The 24481-nt window shown below is 39.5% G+C and overlaps 1 protein-coding gene across 7 annotated transcripts in view; it reads left to right on the forward strand.

Annotated features, from left to right (window-relative positions):
- The window catches only part of GAB1 (GRB2-associated binding protein 1), a 128069-nt gene that overhangs the window by 97588 nt on the left and 6000 nt on the right, over window positions 1–24481 (forward strand). For 4 of the 7 annotated variants that reach the window (XM_010854718.1, XM_010854722.1, XM_010854721.1 and 1 more), the window contains exons 3-9: window positions 5176–5401; window positions 9616–10217; window positions 11665–11750; window positions 11942–12245; window positions 21127–21216; window positions 22905–22998; window positions 24255–24378. In XM_010854718.1, the coding sequence (XP_010853020.1) occupies window positions 5176–5401; window positions 9616–10217; window positions 11665–11750; window positions 11942–12245; window positions 21127–21216; window positions 22905–22998; window positions 24255–24378 (1526 nt within the window). Of the gene's footprint in view, window positions 1–5175; window positions 5402–5748; window positions 5830–9615; window positions 10218–11664; window positions 11751–11941; window positions 12246–21126; window positions 21217–22904; window positions 22999–24254; window positions 24379–24481 lie in introns of all 7 variants that reach the window. The other 3 variants (XM_010854717.1, XM_010854719.1, XM_010854720.1) reach the window with 3 other exon arrangements.

Consider the following 24481-nt stretch of genomic DNA (forward strand, 5'->3'; position numbering starts at 1 on the left):
TATCAAATTCTAAACTACAGAGAACTACTGTTACCCTTTGTGATCACATTTATACAGTTGAATATGACAAGGCAAATATCAAAATGTCTTTGTTCTTCCATTAACTTTATTACCTGCTTTATACTCTCATGCTTCCAGATAGATCTCACCCCCACTCACGAAATAATAGGTGCTTTTGTCTTTACCTAGATCTGTCCCCTGAGCCCTGGGCTCTTCCCTTTCCAGACAGCCAAACCTGCTCCCACTCTTGGCTTAAAATTAATAACACAAAATGATTCTTCACTGTAACTAGTTTCAGTAGATGTGAAAAGAAGTAGACTATGCTTGGCATTACAGTCTGAGAACATAACTGTCCCCGATCCCTAGGAGAATAACTAATTTTCCCCTGAAAACAAAAGGAAAGGGGAAAAATCTGACCTGTGTTTTGATTCCAGGAACCTCTCAAAATATCATTACCATGTTATTTCCGCCACCCCAGGTGACCATTGCTATTATTGAATACTCAGAATGCTGGCAGGCTGAATCTGTTTTTCAATTCTAGCTCATTGCACTGTGTGTGGTTCCTATGAATGCTTTTATTTAGTAGTCTGGAGACTTAGAAACTAATTTCTTTTGTTTTTCTTGGAAATGTGCAGTTTTATTTTTGTTTCTACACTGAGGTGGAAGCTATAAAATCTGCTAAACAAGTGCCAGGAAACTCAGCCTTAGGGTTGAACACAGCTTGGCGCAAAGGCTCCTGGTCTCATTTCAGGTGCGTGTGTAAAAAACTGCCTCTTCATCAGTTGAGTTGCTTTTCTCAAAATGCCTGGATAATACTGGCTTTAAAAAAAATAGTGTGATTGTCTGATAGTCCTCCTTTTAGAAAAGTAGATAAACTAATGTGTGAGGATATGTACCTGCTCCCATTTCTGCAAAGCACTGCTTCTTAATTGGGGGACTTAAATTTCCTTTTATTTATTCTTTTACTCAGCTATAACTTAATGACTGTGAAAAGTACAGTTCTAAAGTGTACAGTTCAATATAGTTTTATTTATCCATTCTGTATCTAGATGTAGAAATAGAAATCTGTGAAACCCGCCACTCAAACCAAGAAGTGGAACAGATCCAATCCCCGACAATGTTTTCTCATGCGTCTTCCTTGTAAAAACACAGGAAGAAGTTCAAATGTAACCATTATTTTGCTTCTCTCACTATAGTTTTGCTTGTGCTTGAAGTTTATACAAATAACACCATTGAGTCTGACGTTTTTCCAGTAGTAAGTCTGTGAGATCCACCCATGTTCCATGTGGAGTTCTACATCCTATGTAGCCCGCCACTGTGTGAATATATTGTAAATTACTTTATTACCACATGCTTGGGTCTCCCAAGTGGTGCTCATAGAACCTGTCTGCGAATGCAGGAGACATAAGAGACACGGGTTTGATCCCTGGGTCAGAAAGATCCCCTGGAGGAGGGCATGGCAACCCACTCCAGTATTTTTGCCTGGAGAATCCCATGGATCCCATGTAGCCTGGTGGGGCTAGAGTCCACAGGGTTGCTAAGAGTCAGACACAACTGAAGTGACTTAGCATGTATGCGCCACTTGCTCAGGTAGGGTATGTCAGTAGGTTACAAACTCGGAGGGTCTTGTCATGTCAGTTTTGTAACTTAGCAATAAGTTAGAGTGTCCCTTACCAATAAGAAAGAGTGTCATTGCTTCCCTGGGCTTAAGCACATGTTTGGTTAAAAAATATATTATTTTGAATATTTCGAGGCATTATCTGGGCACCCCATCCCGTCTTGTGTGAGGAACACTTACTCCAGAGCATTATGGTTCCAGAAACCATAATGTGCAGAAAGGTAAAAAATCTGTGCATTAAGGTAGGCATCCTGTGACCCAATCTATTATTTGTGGTTCTCCTCAAGAACAATCTACTCCTGTTCACTGAAAACTTGTTAAGACTTAGCAGTCCTTATGAGCTTTCTAAGTAAAATTCAACTAAGAGTTTGCTACAGTAGCTTATTAAGCCTTTACTACATGCTAATGATTCTCTTCATGCCTTCTGAATTAAGACACAGGAAATAATTTTACACACAGAAGCACACCCTATGCTGATGTTTGATTCCCAGAAACACGATACTGGTGTTACTTAGAAAGATCAGTAAGTCAGAAACCCAAGTGAGGCAGAAGGTGATAAACACAGTCTGCTCAACTACTCATAGGGTCGAGTGGGGGCTAATCCCATGTCCTTATAAGGTCAAAGGAAGGTTCTTCTTTCAGACCAGTCGGTTAACTTTGGCTAGAAATCTTCTGTTATAGAATATCTAGACCCCACCATACTGGCATTGAAATATGCAGACTTGAGTATATAGTCAAATTACCGTGAGTAAAATCATCCCAAACAGTAAACGTTGAAGATGGTCCATTATCTGAGTCCCAAGTCATTAATGCTTTTTGGAACTATTGGGATTGCTGTTCACGGCTATCTGAAGGTCTTTTCTTCCGTGAGCTTGCTAGTGAACATAATGGAAGTTTCTCTCTAGTTCTTGCCACTTATTGTGAACAATCCCCATCCTCCTTCCACAAAATTGAGAGACGCTTGCATCATTCACAGGTGGCAGAAATGGAAGGTTAAAAATGAAATAGTCCCATTGTGTTAATAAAAACAAGGCGAGACAAAACTGATTGCTTAGCTGGGTGACTGTTTTCCCACTAAAGATGAATCACTCAGTTCATTTAGTATGTAGCCATCCAGTGTAGTTTCTGCCATAGGAATAGTGTGTCTATGAAAACAACCACCTGGAAAAGTTGTTTTAGGAATTACAGTGGAAAACTAGAATTCATACTGTTTGATACAAGTAATGTTTTGGCTGTTTGATTTGATTTTGTTTGGTCAGAAGTAAACGCTGAACTGGATTGTACAATTTCACCAAATCTCTGGCAGAAGAAAGAAGTATGTGAAATAGACTTATAAACACACCCTTGAGGGTACAAGGGATGCAGCAACTACTCTGTGATCTCTCTGCTACTTTTCTTGCCTCAATGTTGTGTGTTTTTCCTAAGCTCTCTAAAGGGTAAATATTTTTCATAGTTCTCTGAAGTTGAACTCTCCACAAGGATTTCCTCTGAGTCACTGATAAATCTATGGCATTCTAAATCCCCTTGAATAAATCTCTTTATATTTGTAACAGAATCAAAGCAGTAAAAATTTCATGAGGCTTGTTAGAAACACTATTTATAACCAACATCAGACATGATGAGGTTCGTATGAGTTCTCATGAAATTATGGCATTATCTCATATAAATGTTGGAATGTTTTATTTTTCCACCATCTTCTGTTCTGGCCTTTCATAAATAAGAAAGAATGAATGAATGAATTCCTATCATAATTGAAAGTGAAAGTCACTCAGTCATGTCTGACTCATTGCGACCCCATGGACTGTAGCCCGCCAGGCTCCTCTATCCATGAGATTTCCTCTCAGGCAAGAATACTGGAGTGGGTTGCCATTTCCTTCTCCAGGGGATCTTCCCAACCCAGGGCTTGAACCCACGTCTCCTGCGTTGGCAGGTGGATTCTTTACCACTGAGCCCAAAAATGGCAGTGAAGTGAAGTGAAAGTCACTCAATCATGTCCGACTTTTTGTGACCCCATGGACTATACAGTCCATGGAATTCTCCCTTCTCCAGGGGATCTTCCCAACCCAGGGATTGAACCCAGGTCTCCCACATTGCAAGTGGATTCTTTACCAGCTGAGCCACAAGGAAAGCCCAAGAATACTGGAGTGGGTAGTCTATCCCTTCTCCAGTGGATCTTCCCAACCCAAGAATTGAATGGGGTCTCCTGCATTGCAGGCGGATTCTTTACCAACTGAGCTATCCGGGGTGAAAGATACAATACTCGCATGTTATTATTCAGGCTTTACCATTAGGATATGAGCTTCTCTGCCTAGGAAGAAGAGTTTTGAAATGAGTTACTTAATCCTGGCTGTAGTGCATATGTGGATGTTAATGTTGAATACATAAAGACCTCATCAAAAGCATGTGGACTTACTCTGTAGAATTCAGAGGAGAGCAGACGTGTAGCCCTTCCCTAGGGAATTGATAGACCAAATAATCTGCCTATTATTCTATTCTGTAGAACATTTTAAGTCTTCTTACCATGTTTTAGCATCTTTAGGTAATGTTCTATTGTGAAAAATCTCAGTTTCAACCCAGCCTTTTTTGTTCTAATATAAACAGATTTGTTTATTTGAATATGAGCATTTATCCTTTTCCCCTGGATTTATAGCCTTGTATTGCTAACCAGACTAACAGAGTTTTTCTCCTGGGTCCTCAATAATTTCCATAGCTGTCAGTGAATACAGTGAGATTTTTTTTTCTAGGCTTTCCAGTTGTTTTCAAATAACTTATTACACAGTTTAGCTATTTTCACATGTCTTCTCAGAATGCAGTTAAGTGTTTAATAAATTACTACTTTCTCTGCTGACTGCTTTTGCATGAAAGTACTACAGAAATCCAGTAAATGGAAAATAAGACTATGAGCTGAGGGAAAAGCTACTTCCTTAAATGTGAATCCTGGAACTAGACATATTTCTCCCTAGTCAGTTGAGAGGTACAAAGAAAAGAATGAACAGCAAAATAAACATGGGGAGAAGAGCTGGCCCTGGTATATACAGCATCACGTGCCTGTAGATTCATATAATAAAGTGGGTCTCCTTAGAAGGCTGGCTTGACTAGGTTGGCTTTGCCACTTGATTATCATGGGGAAAAAAATCTGCTACTTATGCTAACATCTCCATTCCCAATAGCCTCAAAATCAGAGTCTTCAAACCAATGTTAACCGTGGCTTTTTTTTTTTTTGGCGGCGTATGGAATCTTAGCTCCCTGACCAGGGATTGAACCCAGGCCCCAACAGTGAAAGCACCGCCAGGGAATTCCCAACGATGGGTTTTTTTGTTTGTTTGTTTGTTTTAAGAGCATCTGGAAGAAAGAGCCCTATCTTCAGATCTCTTTTAATGAGAACCAATAATTTTCTGTATCAGCATTACCATTTACATGGCACGAATTTTAACTGACCTTGTCCTAGTTTATCCAGGTCCTCTGTGGTAAACGACTTACCCCCAAACTTTCAATTAGCTGGGTTAAAGAAACCTTAAGATGGGATGGACAGTGATGGCCACACTTGGGTTTTGCAGATCCTGTGAAAGCACCTGGCAGCTCCTTACAGGCACCAGCCGATTTACCATTGGCGATAAGCACCGCACCACCATCCTCCCAGGTGGGTGCCTCTGCTGCTGCTGCACCGCCTCCCTATCAGCTCATCAGCCTTCCACCACACCTAGAAACCCTTGGCATCCAGGAGGATCCTCAAGACTACCTCTTGCTAATCAACTGTCAAAGCAAGAAGCCTGAACCCACCAGGTAAACCACGTGTGGTGCCTGTGCGTGCATACACTCAGGCCTCTCACCTTGAAACTTTTCTAACCCTGATTTGAAGGCTTAAACCATCTATAGAAGGTCATCTCTTAGGCTTACACTTCAGGGTGATGTTCTTCCGCTAATGATTTCTGATATTGAGGAGATTTTATTGAAGAAACAGATTGTTGATCATTTTTTGGCAAAGAACACTCATGCCTTCATGGCTTTTTTTGGAAATCTGTCTCCTGGGTCTTAGTCTTTGTTACGGACTCACAGTGTTACTTGCTTAACAGATGTCACTGATTTATAAATGGTGATCTTGCTCCATTTCTTATGTGATTGTAAACCAGCCAAGGGTCATCTTTTGTTTCTGAAGAAGGAGAGGAATACCTACTGCTAGAAGATTTTGCAAGCAAAACGATTCCATTGCAGTGAGTGTGTTGTGGTTGCTTTGAATCTGTGTGAGAAATTAATCACACAGGTAAAATCCCAATACAGCAAATTCTATGGATTAAACAAATCAGATGTTACTGAAATTTGGCAAAATCAAATATATTGCTAAAAACATTGAAACTTTCAAATCTTCACATCTGGCAATGAAGCAGAGCTTACCACATGCCTTGACTTAACAGATTTTTAAGTAGAATGAAGTATGTGGGTTTCAGCGCTTGACCCAAAGTATAAAACCTTTCCCCAAGCTCTTGGTTTCCCTGTCACCTTTTTTTTTTTTTAATGCCCCCGTTTTTTAAGTCTTTATGGAATTTGTTACGATATTGTTTCTGTTTTCTGTTTTGGTTTTTTGGCCGCTAGGCATGTGGGATCTTAGTTCCCTAACTAGGAATCAAACCTGCACTCCCTGCGTTGGAAGGTATAGTCCACCACTGGCCCACCAAGGAATTCCCTCCCTGTCATCTTTATCTCTGCTCCCAGACCCCTCTCTTCTTCTAATTATATTTTAATTTGGTTATTCTTCTCATTTGGTGTTGATAACTGGACGGCTGGAAGTAATCATGAGAGTTGAGGCAGAAACATGATCAGGATGCCTGTGATACCATTAACAGCTGTATGACACCTAGTAATGTTGTTGTTTTTCAGTCGCTGAGTCATGTCCGACTCTTTGCGACCCTATGAACTGCGTCATGCCAGGCTTCCCTGTCTCACTATCTCCCTGAGTTTGCTCAAACTCATGACCATTTGAATCAGTGATGCCTCCAACCATCTCATTCTCTGTCATGCCTTTCTCCTTTTGCCCTCAATCTTTCCCAGAACTAGTAATATTGGGTATATTTCTTGTGTTAATTTGCATTATTTAAGGAGGATGCGAATTGCATTGAAATGTGATATTTTTTAAACATATTAGACTCCAGAATTATTTTTGTAACAAAAAAAGATTTTTTTTCATGTAGGAAATGACTGTTATTGGACCCTAGGATCATACAAACTCCTTGTTCAAAAATTTTTATATAGAATTTGTTAAGATCCATGAATTAGTTTCTGAGAACCATTCCCTGGGATAGCAGAAGAAGCTCACAAACCTTCCAAAGATACGTTTCTATATATTTGTTATAATGGGATTTTACCTGTAAAAATAGACAAAAAATTATAAATCATCACAAGTTAATAATATAAAATTCTAACTTGATTTTGCTTGTTTGCTGTGAGAATTTAAAATTATACACTCGCAACTTTGTTGTATATGCTACTAACTAAGATTTTATTTTAGGGAACTCCACAATTATTTTTCTGTATCTGCCTTTTTAAAAGCCAACAGCTAAGTGACAGTACATTTTCTTTTATATAGTGTCTTTCATCAATCTCACTGGTATCACGGCTTTCCTATTGTCACAGAAATTATGCTCAAAATCGTTACTCTCATATATTTTGTATCTGTATTTTGCAAAAGTGACAGTTCAATAGCAAATATTTGTGAAGTATCCACTATGAGCTCACTGTTTCACTAGGCTCTACGAAGGTACAAACTAATGCCATAAGATACAGCCCCCTCAGGTGCAGTCACCTTCGGAGTTTCAGAGTAAAGCATGAAGGTACTTACAGATGAAGGCAAGATGTGAGCATTGCCTTAGAACTATGTTTGTCCTGCAAGACTGAGCTCAGACCTCTGCTCCTCCAGGAGACCTTCCCCCAGACACCCAGGCAGGATTAAATGTCTCTGGGTTTTCACAGCATCCCAGGTATGCCTCCATGTCTCCCAGAATCGGAAGTAACTTGCTAGCTGCATTTATTCTCCATTAAACTCTAAACCAGTCAAGGACAGGGAACTTAGTACTCATTGCACCTCTAGCTTCCTCTTCACATTTGAATTAAATGAAATGCATATTTTAGAATATGGGTTAGAAATTCCTAGAAAGGACAGTGCATATGTTTTCAAGATGGAGGGCGAGACGCTTCCTAAGAGGAGTAGGCTTTGAACCATACGTAGTTGGTGGCAGGAGACAGTCATGAAAAAGGAGTGAAGGGGTCCACTGAGGAACCAATAGGTGGTAAGATTGGACATACAAGCTGGAACCAGGCTATTAATAGTAGCCTCAGTGCCAAGTAGAGTAGTTTGTAGGCTTTTTGTAGTTCCCGTAGACTGTAGGAACTCTTAACAGGATTTTCTCTGAGTTAGATGAGTGACATGAAAACCAGGTTTTGAAAATATTGACCTTCCAACAGTCTTGGTCCTGTGGATGGTACCATGGACACATTGGAAGAGGGAGAAACTAGAGGAAAGACGTTTACTGAGGAAGGTCCAGTGTTGGAGATTTCAGCAGAGACCCAGACGTGAACTTGGGTGGTGACAGTGGGAACAGAGAAGGGGAATAGATAACTTGGGTAGAAAGAAGGACTTTGTGCCCAAGCGATGGTGGTGATCAGAGAGAATGAATCAAAGCTGATGGGGTTCCAAATTTAGACAATTCAGATAAAGACGTTTCTTGTCAAGGCAAGTCAGAAGGGGCCACCAATTTGAGAAGTAAGTTGAGTTTGATGTACACATGAGCAAGGGAACTCTGGGATAAGCAAGTGGAAATAAATTTGAACCGTTTGCAGATATGGGACTCAGAGTTTGGTGAGAAGATGGGAGTCGTCAGCATTCAGTAGAGATGAAGTTACAGGAAAGGAGGATTTCTTAATGGTGTGTGCGGTAAAGACTTAGAGGACTATTTCCTGATAGCCACTTCCAGGTGGACATATAGGAAGAAAGGGTTGATCAGTGAAACAAGGGCATAATCAGTGAGGAAGAAGGAAAGTCAGGATATTGCAGTCAAGTTCCTGTGATACTGGGCGAGAGGGGAGAGTTTCAGTGAATAAATGCAATACCCCATGCCAGATGTTACCAAGATGTCAGGAAGATATGCCCTTGAAAAGAACTATCACAAGTTACTATTTTTTAAATACTGAGTTTAAGTTCCTCCAGGACTTTGAACAACACACACAGGTAGTTAAGGTATCTAGTTTAGCATTAAGGAAGGACAAACACCCTGGTATTGGTAGCATTTTGACTTACTCCCAAATTTTGTGATACCACAAAATACAGAGACTGAAAATGCGCCCAAAGTATAAAAGACACTCTAATGAAATTTCTTAAGGTGAATTATTGTTTGAAATTGGCTAACCCCATGGCTTGTATTTTGATCCTTTGATCCTATGACATTGGCTAAATATCTGTTAAAGAAAATTAGTAGAAAGGAAGATACACAGAACCTATTGCGTTGACACCTTGTAGATCACACTGAATTCATTCAATACCAGGTCATCGTTAGGTTTGACAACAGAGTGCCACAGGGGAGCTAAAGAGCTAAGGATCACCTTGATAAACTATTGGTATGAAGTTTTTGCATGCTTTTCAGAGGAAATGCTTTTCCCAGTGTCTTAATCATTTACCTTCCTCTGAGTTTTGTACCTTTCTAATTCCAGTGCTTCAGGAATTGTGGTTTTATGTGTGGAATTCATAGGTGGAGTTGAGGGTGTGGGAAGGTACAGAACAGGAATTAGGGAGAATGCTTTTGGTTTTGTGGTGGCGGTATTGTTATCTGGTGCATAATCTTAAAAGACTCAGGAACATTCGTGCTTCCAATTGGATGGATCACATACACCAAAAAATCGAATGAGAAAAAGCCATGGGTTTTGATTGCTAAGCTAGAAGTATATTTACTAAAATGTAGTCCTAGGTCTTCACCATGTTTTCTCTTCTGTCATTAACCATTTTTATTTAGAACGCACGCTGATTCTGCAAAATCCACCTCTTCGGAAACCGACTGCAATGATAACGTCCCTTCTCATAAAAACCCCGCTTCCTCCCAGAGCAAACATGGAGTGAACGGCTTTTTCCAGCAGCACATGATGTACGACTCTCCACCGTCTCGCGCTGCATCCCTCTCCGTAGACTGCAGCCTTTACAACCTGCCCCGCAGTTACTCCCACGACGTTTTACCAAAGGTGTCTCCATCGAGTACCGAAGCAGATGGAGAACTGTATGTTTTTAACACCCCGTCTGGGACCTCGAGCGTGGAGCCTCAAATGAGGCATGTATCTATTAGTTATGACATTCCTCCAACACCTGGTAATACTTACCAGATTCCACGAACATTTCCAGAAGGCACCTTGGGGCAGACGTCAAAGCTAGACACTATTCCAGATATTCCTCCACCTCGGCCACCGAAACCGCATCCGGCTCATGACCGATCTCCTGTGGACACGTGTAGCATCACACGCACGGCCTCGGACACTGACAGCAGTTACTGTATCCCAACAGCCGGGCTGCCGCCCTCACGTAGCAATACAATTTCCACTGTGGATCTGAACAAATTGCGAAAAGGTCAGCGCCCATTGGCTTGTGCTGGGTTAGAGGTTAATGGTAGAAAATCTCTCTCTCTTTTTTTTTTTAACATTTTCTCCTGCAGTTTTTGTTTTGTTTTGTGTTTTTTCCCCCAAGATGTTTTATTTGTTTTACTTATTTATTTTTAATTTTTTTTGCTGCACTTTGTGGCAGGTGGGATCTTAGTTCCCCCACCAGGGGTCGAACCTGTGACCCAGGCACTGGAAGCCGGGAGCCTTAATCACTGGACCACCAGAGAAGTCCCCAAAACCTCTTTTTGTTCTTGGAAGCAAAGTGTGATGTTAAAAGACAGTCCCTTTTTCCTTCAGTGCTGCAGGTATCTACTGAGATACCAAAGGTGTCAGAGTCTCAGTAAATCCTGGAAAGTATGTTTGTGTGTTCGGCATGTGCCTCTATGCGTGTTTTGCTGTAAGGGAAGAAGAGGAGGAGTTTTACATCCCTGAAGAAGTATGGCCTTAGTAATATTTTAGGCTTCAGGAAGCCTGCAGCCCTCTTTCCCCCTTTCTCTGTATCCTGGGTGAGCAGACCCGTGGGGCAGAGGAACAGGAAATGGACCAGCCACAAAGCCTTGCCAGGTCATGCCCTTTCCTGTATTTGTGTCCTGGTACGGCCACTGCTGTGTTACATCTGTTTGGCTTTGTTTCCTTGCTTCCCTGATCAACAGTTTTTACACTGTGTCTACCAGGTGGTACTCAGGGCTCTGTTGGTTTCCTTCCCAGATAACAGTTTTTACACTGTGTCTGCCAGTTGGTACTCAGTTCCAATCAAGTCATTCTGCTTTTTATTTGGTTTTATTTATTTTTAAAGCTGTTAATAATCTTCCCTCCCCTTACCCCTAGTCATTTTACCAATTTCTGTACCATTGAATCTCAGTTAGATTCTGAGGTTCTTAGGGATCTGAAAATTTAAAAAAAAAAAAAAAAAGTTTAAAAGGCACAGACCCTAAAAACTATGTGCTGCTGACACTTTTGGATTTCATGATAGAGTTATCCAGTTGTTTTAAAGAAGATGAAGATCTGATGTGTTGTGAATGGTGCTTGTACCAATACTTGTCTAGCCATTCAGTACCAATTTCTAACTTAGTCCTCGAAGTGGCTGTAATGTATCTTGAGGTAGTTATAAGTTAGTGAGGTGTCAGTTGGACCCAAGGGTACAAAAGATGAGGAAGTAGAAGTATTTCTTTTTCCATCTTTAGATAACCTGTCTCAGTGCAATAATCAAATACCAGTACTGGTTAGCCTATAAGTGTCTGCATTTTCTAGTTATTTAATGTTTCAATTCAAGATATTTTTCTTTGTGAGCATCCTCTTTAAAATTTATGTGTGTGAAGCATGAATACCTGAGAAGAGAGAGAGAAGGTCATGCCTGCTTACCCTGAGAACTGGCAGAGATGGGGAGAAAATTGATAGTTTGTTCTCTGTTTCAGATGCTAGTTCTCAAGACTGCTATGATACTCCACGAACATTTCCAAGTGATAGATCTAGTTCACTCGAAGGCTTCCACAACCATTTTGTAAGTATAATTGACCTTGGCATCATCAATTGTATTTCATTGTCCAAACCTTTACACGTAGGGCCCGGAGACTAAATGAGATCCTGAAATAAAAGTCCCTTCAGATCCACATGAATAGGCGTGACTTACAAATATGTTTTCCCGTTTGACAACAGTTCTTGCTTATTAAAAGAAATGCCTGTGTGTTTTAGAAAATCAAAAACATATTGACAGCGGGAAGTGTATCAAGTGAAGAACTGGATGAAAATTACGTGCCCATGAATCCCAACTCTCCACCACGACAACATTCCAGCAGTTTCACAGAACCAATTCAGGAAGCAAATTATGTTCCAATGACTCCAGGGACATTTGACTTTTCTTCATTTGGAATGCAAGTGCCTCCTCCCGCTCATATGGGCTTCAGGTCCAGCCCCAAGACCCCTCCCAGAAGGCCAGTTCCTGTTGCAGACTGTGAACCACCCCCTGTGGATCGGAACCTCAAACCAGACAGAAAAGGTAAGGAGAGTATGGCATGGCAAAAGGAGCAGGGGTCGCCAGTTTAGATCCGCATTTAACTGTCATTAAATCCAAAACGGAATCAGGACTAGTAATTCAAAAGTATTTCACGTTACCTTAGTCATCCACTTGTTGTAGTGGTATTCCTTTTTAGAGAATAATAATTGTTATGTCCTGTGTTGATGCTGTATGATTTTAAGTCTCCTATCTCTAGAGCAGAGGTTACAAACTAAAACATTCACCAGGATTGGCAAGCAGCGTCAGATAGTTAGGAAAAACTGAAATGCCCTTGCTCCATCCAAATGGAGTAACAAAGGCCTGGCGGCAGCCCTTTGTGAACTTGTGAAATTAACATAGCTCCTAGAGGAAACTATTCTGATTATCAAAAGAAGTCCAAAGTTGGGGGTTCTACTTATATTATCTTTTGATTTCTAAGCTGTACTAGCTAATTTAATTATTTGAAACAACAGAACAGAATATTGCAGACCATACCACACACTTTTACAGGCTAAATATGGTCTTTTCTTCCCTTTGGTAACCTCTTCTCCAGAGTATTTGATATCAAAGCAGACTTGAGATTATTAGTGCACTTGACGTCATTCTTTAAGAACAGCAAGGTTGCTTGTATACTCTTTGTATTCTGTTCGTATAATAACTTCTGAAAAATGATTCTGCCTTGGCTGGGGTATAAGCAAATGCTTCTCTTCTGTTCTTTTGTCCTGGGCTTCTTAAGTAACATTAAATTCTAAGGTGGCATGGTTTGTCAAGAACTCGATGTAAAAGAAACTTTTCAGCCAAAATGGTCATATATACCCACGTTTTTAAATTTTGGATTCAAGTGGTTAAAACCAGCATGCTGCTGGTGTGATTTAATCTTGGCAACCAAATAAGTTAGTATGTTGGTGGTGGGATGCGGGGCACCATCTCTGGGGCATCCAGCACATTTGAAAAGTCTCATATGCTATATGTAGATTTTTTAAAAGCATGTTAATGTTTGTGTGAACTTCTCATTAACCTGGCCTTGGATCTTTAATAGTTATTCTAGTTAAGTTCCCGGTGTGGGAAATAGAGACTGAGAGTGCGATATATCTTCAAGAGAATGAGCTTTATTTTGTTCTGCTGTTAAGTAAATGAACAGAGAAAGTGAGTGGCAGCTGAGACAGTGCTCGGCGGCTGTCGCTTTGTCCTGCCTTCCCTGCATTTCTGTCCTCTGGAAGGTCTTTGATCCTCCTTGCTTCTCCCTCACATTCTTCCCTTCTTTCCTGTTTTCTTTGTTGCTGCCCCGTGGCTGCTTTTTATGGGCCCTCACAGCTTCCACGTCCCCTGCAAATTGCCTTGTTCATTATTGACTTACCAGCTTGCTCAGCCACCGTCGGATGGGTCTCATTTGTCTGTCCACACTATGGATTTGGAGGCCAGCCCACGTGCGGGCCGCCTTTGGGTCAAGTGCCCATCTTCGATCAGACAGCTGGTCAGTCCGTCGGTCGTGTGCCACACCCCTGGCCATCCACACGGCCCTGGCAGCAGGGCCACGATCGGGGCTGGCTGGTTTAGAAAGGGCGTGAGCGTCCCAGGCTCTTTATGTGATAACTTCTCTTCTTGTTTCTCTTGGTCTTCATTTGCTTTAAAATCTATTTAGACATCACTAGTCATTTTATTCTTTGCCTACAACAAACATATGTTTGGGCATGGATAGATTTGTAATTGCGCCTGCAGATAGTGGAAGGATTAAGATGGAAGTGTTATTGAACTCTGAAAGAGATCTTCATTTTAACGCTCAACCGATTCTTTTCTTGTTTTCCTCTAAATTATTGCACATGAGCAGCAGATCGCTAGCTTTTGACACCAGATGGAACGGTTTTATATGCTGAGGTCCCTACATAACTACGGAGGTGGAGTAGTTTGGGTGAGGGACAGAGCCATTAGTCCTTCGGGCTTTGCTCCCTTCTGGCTCAGGAGAGCACAGCTTGAAAATTCCCAGTGTATTTCATGGTTCATGGTTCCATGTGGTAAGCACAACACAGAATCAGAAAAGATTCCTATTGATATGGAAAAGTTGCAGGATCATAGTGAAACATACGTAAAAACATACGCTTTTAGTATCATCTAGGTCTGACAGAGTTCATGGACCCTGCATGCATTATGGTGTATATTACTTTATGTACAGAGCATAATGATATGGCATGTGTACTATACATCATATGTATTGCATGTATGCATAATTATACCTCCCTATGTATGTAGTGAAAGTACTATATGTTCTAGTACATGAGAGATTATCCTAGTCCTGTGACCCAACCTATGGTGACTCTACTCTAGAACAGAACAAAGTAGATTCCTTAGTTACTTTTAAAGATTCTGTTTCGTCTTTAAAAAATGAGCTGAGGGACTTCCCTTGTGGCCCTGTGGTTAGTACACTGTGCTTTCACTGTTGAAGGCCTGAGTTCAATCTCTGGTAGGGTAACTAAGAGCCCACAAGTTACATGGCACAGCAGGAAAAACAAATAAGCTGAATTATTAAAAGACAGTCCTGAGCTCATGGGTCAGATGGCTGATTTGGCATCCTTGCTTAGATACCAAATGAACTAAAAAAGCACCCAGAATAAAATTTCCACATAGTTTTTGACAAAGAAAATAAGAAAAAAAGGAGAACAGGTTTAGCAAAACAGTAAAGAGGTTACTAAAGTCATAGTAATTTAAAAAAAATAAGAAGTGTTTTTTGGGTACCAGTTCCATCAGTCCCCAGCTGTGAGCCTTGGTCAAGTCCCTTGTCCCTTGGCTCTCAGGGACTTGGTTTCCTCACCTGTAAAATGGGGATAACAAATCTACCTTGCTTACCTCAAAAAGTTTCCATGATAATTAGTAAATGCGCACATGCAGTACTAAGTTACTTTGGTCATCTCTGACTCTGAGACCCCATAGACTGCAGTCCGCCAGGATCCTCTGTCCATGGGATTGTCCAGGCAAGAATATTGGAGTGGATTGCCATGCCCTCCTCCAGGGGATCTCCCCATCCAGGAAAACTGTCCTGCATTGGCAGGAGGGTTCTTTACCACTAGTACCACCTGGAAATACTGCATGCAAATAGAAAAACAAACTGTGTTTTGCTGTTCTGTAGCACTGCTCTACTTTTGAAAATTAATATATGAGAGGAAGCATGGGAAAGTATTTAATCCTGCAGGGCACACGTTTTCAACTCACTTTTTAGAAATAGCTATTTGAGAAAAACGTTTTAATATTCAGATCTTAGAGAAAAGTTTATCCTTAAAATCTTAAACTGTAGAGATTTCCTTGGTCCAGTGGTTAAGACCTCACTTTCCAACGCAGGAGTGTGGGTTCAATCCCTGGTTGGGAAACTAAGATTTCGTATGCCTCAGGACTAAAAAAGAATCAAAACAGAAGCAATATTGTACCAAATTCAATAAAGACTTTAAAATACTTTTTTTTTAAGTTAATTGGCATACATTTAAAAACAAAAAACTTAACCTATAAAACTGTCCTGAAATTTTTCTCACTGTGCATAGTATCTCATGAGTCTGTTTTCATTTCAGATTTTGTGACATCAGATATGTGACTCAATCGTTATTCTAGTATCTCTTATTAACTAAACCTCATAATAAGCAAACCTAGCTCTATAAAATACAGCTTCCTTAGTTTCAAAACTCAATATAACCAATTCAACACCCAATATAACCAGTTTCCGTGACTGTGTTTTTGGGAGGGGTCTACAGTGGATGAGTGACATCCTAGTCTTGTTTATATCCCCAATTATAGATGGCAGCCGCTGTAATTAACTCATCTGTAGTTAACAGATGAGGTTTTCAAATATTTCCGAGTAATTGAAGCTGCAGAAATACGTGTTTTAAACACTTACATTTAATGTATCTTCATGGATCCTTTATCCATCACCCAACTGTAGTAGCTGTATTTTCACCCATACTATTTCTGTCACAACAATAGTTTTTCTGAGCCATGCCTTACGTATTAATAGAGGAGAAAATCATCATTTACATGTATTGTATTAAATATTAGGAAAGCAGAGGAGTCATTGGAAATGCAGGACAAATTCTGTTTTGATTGCTTCAATTGGAACTTTCGTATTTTAATGGAAAAGCAATTTTGTAAAGTTGGGGAAATTGCTGTGAAATATTGTGATTTCTCTTAAAATAAGTCCTTACATAAACCTACCAGCTTTCATCCCTGCACTTCACTAGGCTCATTCAGTCGCGTTCTGACATGATATATTAATAGCAGCTGTTCAAGCCTCAGATATGCTGTCTTTTTATTTTGTTTCGTTTGGCTTTGCCCATTTGTGGCTTTCTACAGTAGTTCTGACCACTAGTTGTACTGGTTTTTCACAAAAGCGGTGTGAGGTTATTTCTGGTGTTTCTGGACATAAGTTTGGTTAAAGTATCTTCATGTCTGGCTGGATCTTCACTTTGGTGTAGGAAGCACCCAGAAGACGTATTGAGCAGCTTCCCTAGGTAGATCCTTTTGGCACAGTGGTATCTTAGATAATATTTTTTTCAAGGGAGCTTCTAAAGAAGTTTTTTGAATGTTGTTAAAAATTAACATGCTTTTTTAAGGATGGTGTTTGTACTATAATACATATTTGAAAGATGGATAAATGAATGACACCAGTAAATATAAGCAAGTATTAAGGTTTGACTCAAGTCAGGTTTGTGGATTGATGGTTACAGTTTAGAGGACATGAGTATAGAGGGCATATTTACAGCACAGCCTCTGCCTTTGGGCTTTTTTTCCTTTTCCTGACCTTCCATTATGATGCCTCAGCAGGTAAATGCATCTCCATCTGCAATGCAGGAGACCCAAGATCGATCTCTGGGTTGGGAAGATCCTCTGGAGGAGGAAATGGCAACCCACTCCAGTATTCTTGCCTGGGAAATCCCATGGACAGAGGAGCCTGGCAGGCTACAGTTTATGGGGTCCCAAAAAAGTTGGACACAACTGAGCAACTAATGCTCTCCAGTATAATTGCCACAATTATAGTCCCCTTTGTATAAGACCATTCAAACAAGTGTAAAAGTTTTTCAGTGTGCTACCTTGGTTACTTCTTGGAATTAACAGAGACTAATAATATTATGAATTATTTTTCTTCTTTCTTGGTTTTTGAGATGCCTACTGGAAATAGTAGCATCATCTTTGAAACTTCAGATGAGTAAACAGGCTAAGTTAAACCTATAATGATAGAGAAAATAAGTTTTCCAGTTTGAGTTGAATCTAGGTAAGTAAAAATAATACTTGAGTTTTCTCTGGGAGTCCAGTGGTGAAGACTCCTTGCTCCTAATGCAAGGGACACAGGTTTGATCCCTGGTTGGGGAACTAATATCCTGCATACCCTGCAGTGCAATGAAAAAAAATTAATAAAAAGCAATTTAAAATAAAATAATACTTAATCGTGTGTGGACTTTTCAAAAAGTATTGCATTTGCTTCTTTGAAGCTTGACACCTCGTATGACTGACTGCCTTGGCCATATTTGGAATGATCCACTTATAAAACAACATTCAGTTGTTTTTTGTTTTTTTCCTCTTCCAGGACAAACACAAATTTATAACATTGATCAGATTAAACTCCACTATCAGATTAAGCTTTAAGAGATCAACAGTTCATCAGAACAGATTGAAGGGTCTCCCAGTGACAGACTATACCTTCTGATAGGTCTGAGGTCTTGAAGCAGAAGGAAGAAAGGGTAATTTAGAAGCTCCCAGTTTACTGGAGGAGGTAGAAGAGTAAACACATTATCATAATTAGCACAGAAAGGCACTGTGGTTGAGGTAAGCTCTTGGCACTGTTAGCTCCCTCCTCCGAGGAAAGTCTGAGAGGATGAATGGCAATTAAATGATGATAGACGATCTTCTAGTTAGAATCAGCAGCGTACCAGGGGGAACATAGGACTGGCTTGGGTGGGAGGGAGGAAGTTAAGAATGCAGGAAGGAATGCCAAAGGCCTGGCAGGTGCTGGCTCCTGGGGGCTCTAATAGTCCATGCTAATGAGTTCGGGCTTTATTCTGAGAATGCAACTGAAAGGTTTTAGGGAGGCGAGTAACATACTCAGATTAGCCTCTAGAAAGTTGATTCTAAGATTTAAGGCTATGATGGGGGAAAATGGTATTTTTTTAATGTACAATGTTATACAATCATACTGCTGCTTCAGTGTCTTCTTTAAAGAGTGCTTTGCCAGGTTTTCAATACCCAGGGTTCTAGAAGCCTTACTTTAGAGATGATCAGACAGAAAGGCATTAACAAAAGTCCTTTTTGTGGTTCTCATTGCTGCCTCCAGTCAGGGACCTAGAATGATTTTTTTTTACAAGCTTGGAGGGCACTTGAAGTATAGATGAAGGTCATTTAGCCATACGATGTGAGTTCATCATTTTCTGAAAAACAAACCAGGTAAGTAAATAAAGTGCACATTAAAAATGGAAGGAAGAGCTTCAGACTTCAGATTTTGTCATTTTCTTGGCTGCATGAAAACAAACTATCGTCACTGTAAATAGAAATTAAAATTGATATAGGGAGATTAGAGAGAAAGTGAAATCTATAGTAACTCCTAAGAGATCTGCCTCAGCAAGTGAAGAGAGAGGAAGCAAAGCAGATGCGTGCTGGGTTGGAGAAGTTAAATTCCATTTTTGAACATGTAGTGTGAAAGCCTGCAGAACCTCCATGTGGGGGTGGCTTTGTCAATATGCAGATAAGGATCCTGGAGTAGATATGAATCAGAAGTTAAGATTTACCAAGTTGTGTTACCAATGAGGTGGCCGATCACACAATCCAGAGATTGACAATCCTGGATGAGATTGTTCTAATCTATAAGGGTTAGATTAGAAATGGTGCAATGGGGATTTCACCAGTAGTCCATACTGTTTGCTAAACAAAATGTGTCAGTTCACTTTCTTTGTTCAAAACTAATCTAGCTAAAGCCCACTTCTGATTGCCTTGGATTTAAAGGCTGAGGCTCAGATGAGTCATTGTTAACCCTCAGAATTTGAGAATAGTGTATCCTCAAAGTTGGTTCATTCTTTTGCCTTTACTTTGGTATTCTTATTTCTTACTCTTTATTTTTACTTAAGTAATCAGAGAAACATTCAAATAAATGTTTGGCTCCAGGCAGAGAGGAGAGTACATATACTTTGGATTTTTCTCCTTTCTCTCCTCATAAGTATTGGGTTGGTCAGAAGGTTCAGAACCTGAATGAACCCAATCATATTGAGCCATCATTTGAGTATCACTTTCATTTTCATTTCAGTCTGCCTGCCAGTGCAGGAGATGAGGGTTTAATTCCTGAGTTGGGAAGAAGATCCCCTGGAGAAGGGAATGGCAACCCACTGCAGGATTCTTGCCTGGAAAATCCCATGGACAGAGGAGCCTGGCAGGCTAGAGTCCATGAGGTCACAAAGAGTGGGAGATGACTGAGAGACTAACACTTGGATTTCTGTCTGGAATGTAAATGTCAGATTGAGCCAGGCAATAGAAATACAAAGAAATGAAGCTACCAAAATGCCTAAGTGACTAGGTTCAATTCAGGACATTTTCACCTTTAGACATTTGTCTTAAAATCAACCTGGATTGTTGCATGGAGTAGAAAATACATGTAAATTTTATAAATGCTCTGTAAAAAAAAATTCACTTAATAAAGTATTCTTCTATGAAGACAACTAAAGAGTACCTTTGAGAGTACCTGTGAATTAGGGAATTTTCCTGTTTTATAAGCTAGAAAATCATATTTTCAAAAATTTGTAGATTTCGGTCAGTGAGGTGCTAGCTATCAGTGTTGAATCAGCAAACTAATTTTGCCATCTAATATAATAAATGTCAACTCAGTTTTGTAAATGCCAAGAAAAAAAGAGAATTTGGTGTCATTGAGAATAAAGTAGTTTAAATCCTGATTGAAATGACATTGCTACCCCGCATCTCCAGGCTGAATTTCAGTGGGAAAACCATGAGCCCACTTGCTGGGTGGTAAGCCTGTACTTTTCACAAGGCTTTTCAGCAGCACTTGTACATGGCAGAGATTAAATGGGGGAGCGGGGGGCAGGGAGATAGCGACTGAATTTATGCTCACCAATTCTCAAATTAAAACTTGGGAATTTGCTGGTGATCCAGTGGTTAGGACTGTGTGCCCTCGCCACCAAGGGTGTAGATTCAGTCCCTGGTTGGGGAACTGCAAGCTGCATGACTAAAAAACCAAAAAAACACAATTCTCACATTAAATCAGGTAATCAGCAGTTCCGGAATCTAGACATCTAATCCTTACAAAACGGCATCCCAGGGAGCCACTGAGTATCCAGGAGAAAGGAAGGCTGGTCTTGATTTTGACTTTGGATTTGCAGACATTATAGCGTTGCTTCTCTAGAAGGGTGCTTTTAGGAGATGGGGGAGTAGTCAGCTTAAGGTTTTTAGAACACTTCCATCAAATTAAGAAAGTAGGCCTTGGTACTTTCGTATGAGACACCAGACTTCAAAGAAAAGATGCACTTGCTGCCTCACTGTGCGGTTTTATCATTTTTTTCTTCGATCCAGTTTTCAAAGACATGTTAGAAGAAAAACTAACATGGCACATATTTTTCCTCCATTCCTCCAAATAAAGATAACAACTAACTAGGTGGTTATGTCACTAAAACCCTACCATCTTTTATAACATTTTGCTTATGACATTGTTGCATGCAACTTTCTGGTTCCTGTGGTTTTAAGCATGAATGATATGCAGTAGCAAGACTGAAATAGTCTGCACAAACAAACTTTGCTGATGCTTTTGAGATGTAATGTTTCTGCTCAGGGCTCTGTTGCTTTTTTACAGAATCCATTTTTTTTTCCAATTAAAAAAATAACATTATATTAAGAGAGTCTTCTTTTTACCAATTAGGTCAAAGTCCTAAAATTTTAAGACCCAAACCCCATGGTTTAGAGCGAACTGATTCACAAACCATAGGTGACTTTGCTACAAGAAGAAAGGGTATGTACTTTAGCACCGCATGCTGGATGGGGTGTTGGGAATTTATTTATTCTGTGATTTTTTTTTCCTTTAAAAGTAAAAAAGAGTCTTAAATTCTATTACTGTTGGAAATAAAACTTACCAGCATATACTTTCTAAAGTGAATGCTTCCCATAATATACAATGAGTCTATTTGTTATGCCATTAACAGCAGCATGTTAAATATTTGATCATGTATGATGTTCAGTCTTGTCCTTTCGCATTATTCTTTTAACCTTTTAGACATCAGTACAGTGATTTCTTTAAGCTTGTGAACTGCTAGTGAGTTCCAACCGCCTCCTGTATTTATGTATAATGTATATATTCTGTTCTGAGACAATATACAATCATTTCCATGGATTCACTATTTTATGCCATTACTTAGAATTTGACAGCTAAACTGCTATTTGTCTTTGGGCTTTAAAAAAGTGAAACATCAGAGTGAAAGAAATGCTTTCAGTAAGCACAGTATTCTGTACATGTCCATCTTAAGAGCATAGATGAACAAAATTATTTTAACTCGAACTGAAACCAGTGTAGCCTTCAGAAAAGCACATTGAATTTTTTTGTATTTGAGTTGACAAGAATGCTGTGGCATAAGCCTCATTGAATCTACATGATCCTGTAAAATGGCTACCTATTTTATAGTTTGAAGGTAATTATAACTTGGCATTTCAAAGTACATACATATGGACAAAGGCTGGAGGAGGGATACTGAGAAAAAAATGAAATCTTAACTATAAAATGTTTACCTAATTATGTTTAAATAGTCTCCTAAATTATAATGAATATTAACAGATAATATTGTTATAGTTCTTCTGAATTCCTGGAATCTGAGTCTTACTTTGAGGGCAAAGAGCTCTGTGGTATATACTAGCAGAGTAGTTAATTCTTGCAGTAATTGATTGCAATAATGAGGTAAGTTAGTGAAGACCTCTTACAAATAAAGCTAATAAGAATATTAGCATTTATTTTTACTTAATAGAGGACATTGTTGGTTAAAGGAAGCTAAAAATTTGAGGTAGTTGTTTAATTTTACGGCCTTTCTCAGATCTGAGTTTGAGTATAAAGATGTAATTATTGCTTTGTTTTATTTGCTTCCAGACTTAATTTCAAATTAATTTCAAAACTTTAATCATTGATTCCTTTTTCAGTTTTTGGTTTTAGCAAAGTGTTGTGTTTATTGCTTTCGAAACATCATTTTGTATGTAAAGTTGCACAGCTCATACTTCAGTGTGGATAATGAAGAACATTTTTACATAGAAAATTAAACCTCTGTGTTTGACGATATAACATTAGTAGGAAAAATAAAATAAGGAAATAATGAAAATTATAAATCAAATAACTATGAAGGAATTGTGCCACATTACTCTTTCTTGTTCTCATTAAGTTTATAGTCATAAAATATTTACTGCAATTAAGAACCAACATGTAATAATAGAGCTTTATTTAGACTTTCAGTAAACAGTCAGGAAATTATCTAATTTAGCTTTTGTCACTAATGTTTTAGCTGTGTAACCTTGGAGAAATCACATAACATCTGTGAGCTTCTTTTCATGTGAAAACTAGCCAGCTCTAGGTGTACTCTGGCTGTAGTAGAGGTATAGACAGAAGGTCATGTTTTCCAAATTTCTGTGTACTAAAATCTCATTTTCTCTCTCTTGTTTCAGTCAAGCCAGCACCTTTAGAAATAAAACCTTTGCCAGAATGGGAAGAATTACAAGCCCCAGTTAGATCTCCCATCACTAGGAGTTTTGCTCGAGAGTAAGTCTTTGTATAAAATTCATAGCTCAATTGTTCTTTGTAATGGAAAGTACCTAAAACAGTGGTTCCCAAAGGATGGTCTGGGGAACCCCCCCCCCCACTTTTGGGTTTCTGTGAAGTCAAAACTATTTTCATTAATATACCAAGATGTCATCTGCTTTTCCACTCTCCTTCTGTCATGAGTGTACACTGAAGTTTTCCAGAGGTGGCTAATATTGGGTGATACCGTTGTGACAGCTAAATAGAGTATGCCTTTGTGTATGCTTGTGTTTAATTTTTTTTCTATTACTTGTAACATGGTGAATATCAATAAATAACACCCTATAAACAAAAGTTCCTTGGGGTTCTCAATTTTTTAAGAGTGTGAAAGGTTCATGAGGCTAGAAATTTCTGAGAACTACTGATCTGGAAACTATGATAGTTTCTTGTGAGGATTATTTAATAAAGATTCATTTAAATATGTGGAAATAAAAAGAATGTACACAGTTACAAACCTGTGTTGACGTGTTCATATTTTATATGTATGAACAAGTTTTTTTAAAAATAGGAATTCTTAAATCTTTTTAAAGCTGTGACTTTCTATTTATCCCCCATATCACTAGCAATACTTTTTTTTCTTTTTCTTTTGCTCTGCACAAGGCTATTAAATGCCCAGAAACATCCCTTTATGGGGAGATATGAGTTCAATCCCTGAGTTGGGAAGATCCCTTGGAGGAGGGCATGGCAACCCACTCCAGTATTCTTGCCCTAGAGAATCCCATGGACAGAGGAGCCACAGTCCAGAGGGTCGCAAAGAGTCGGACATGGCTGAAGCGACTTAGCACAGCACAGCATCCCTTTACAGAAGCAGACTTGCAGATGTGGAGAATAAACCAGTGGTTACCGCAGGGTGGGGGATAGCAACAGGGAAAGGGGAGTAGGAGGTTCAAACTACTGGGTGTAGCATAGGCTCAAGAATGTGTTGTACAACATGGAGAATATAGCCAATATTTTGTAATAACTATAAATGGAAAGTAACCTTTCAAAGTTTTTTTTTAATATGTTTTTTTTTTAATATCTGTTTACAAATAGCTATAAATACTAGATGTGTGTTTGAACATCTGCAATAAAGTGTACTGTAATAAATATGTGTAGTAAATGGTTACAAGCTTCAATACTTCCGGGAAGAGTATGCCCTCTCTCTTATTCTTGCTGTGGAAACGAGCTGAGAAACCTGGGTCAGGCTGTGTGTTTGTGACGACCCTCTCTGCTGTCAGCTCCTCCAGGTTCCCCCTGTCTCCCCGGCCGGATTCTGTGCACAGCACAACTTCAAGCAGCGACTCGCATGACAGTGAAGAGAATTACGTTCCCATGAACCCCAACCTATCCAGTGAAGACTCCGTAAGTAGCGTCTTCTCCTAACATCTCTCTTCCTCAGCAGCCCTTCTGAGTCGTTCGCGCTCAACCTTTCTTCCAGTTCATACATGTTACCCATCCACCTTTC

Source organism: Bison bison, unplaced genomic scaffold, assembly GCF_000754665.1.
Source record: "Bison bison bison isolate TAMUID 2011002044 unplaced genomic scaffold, Bison_UMD1.0 scf7180017864348, whole genome shotgun sequence".
Lineage (NCBI taxonomy): Eukaryota > Metazoa > Chordata > Mammalia > Artiodactyla > Bovidae > Bison > Bison bison.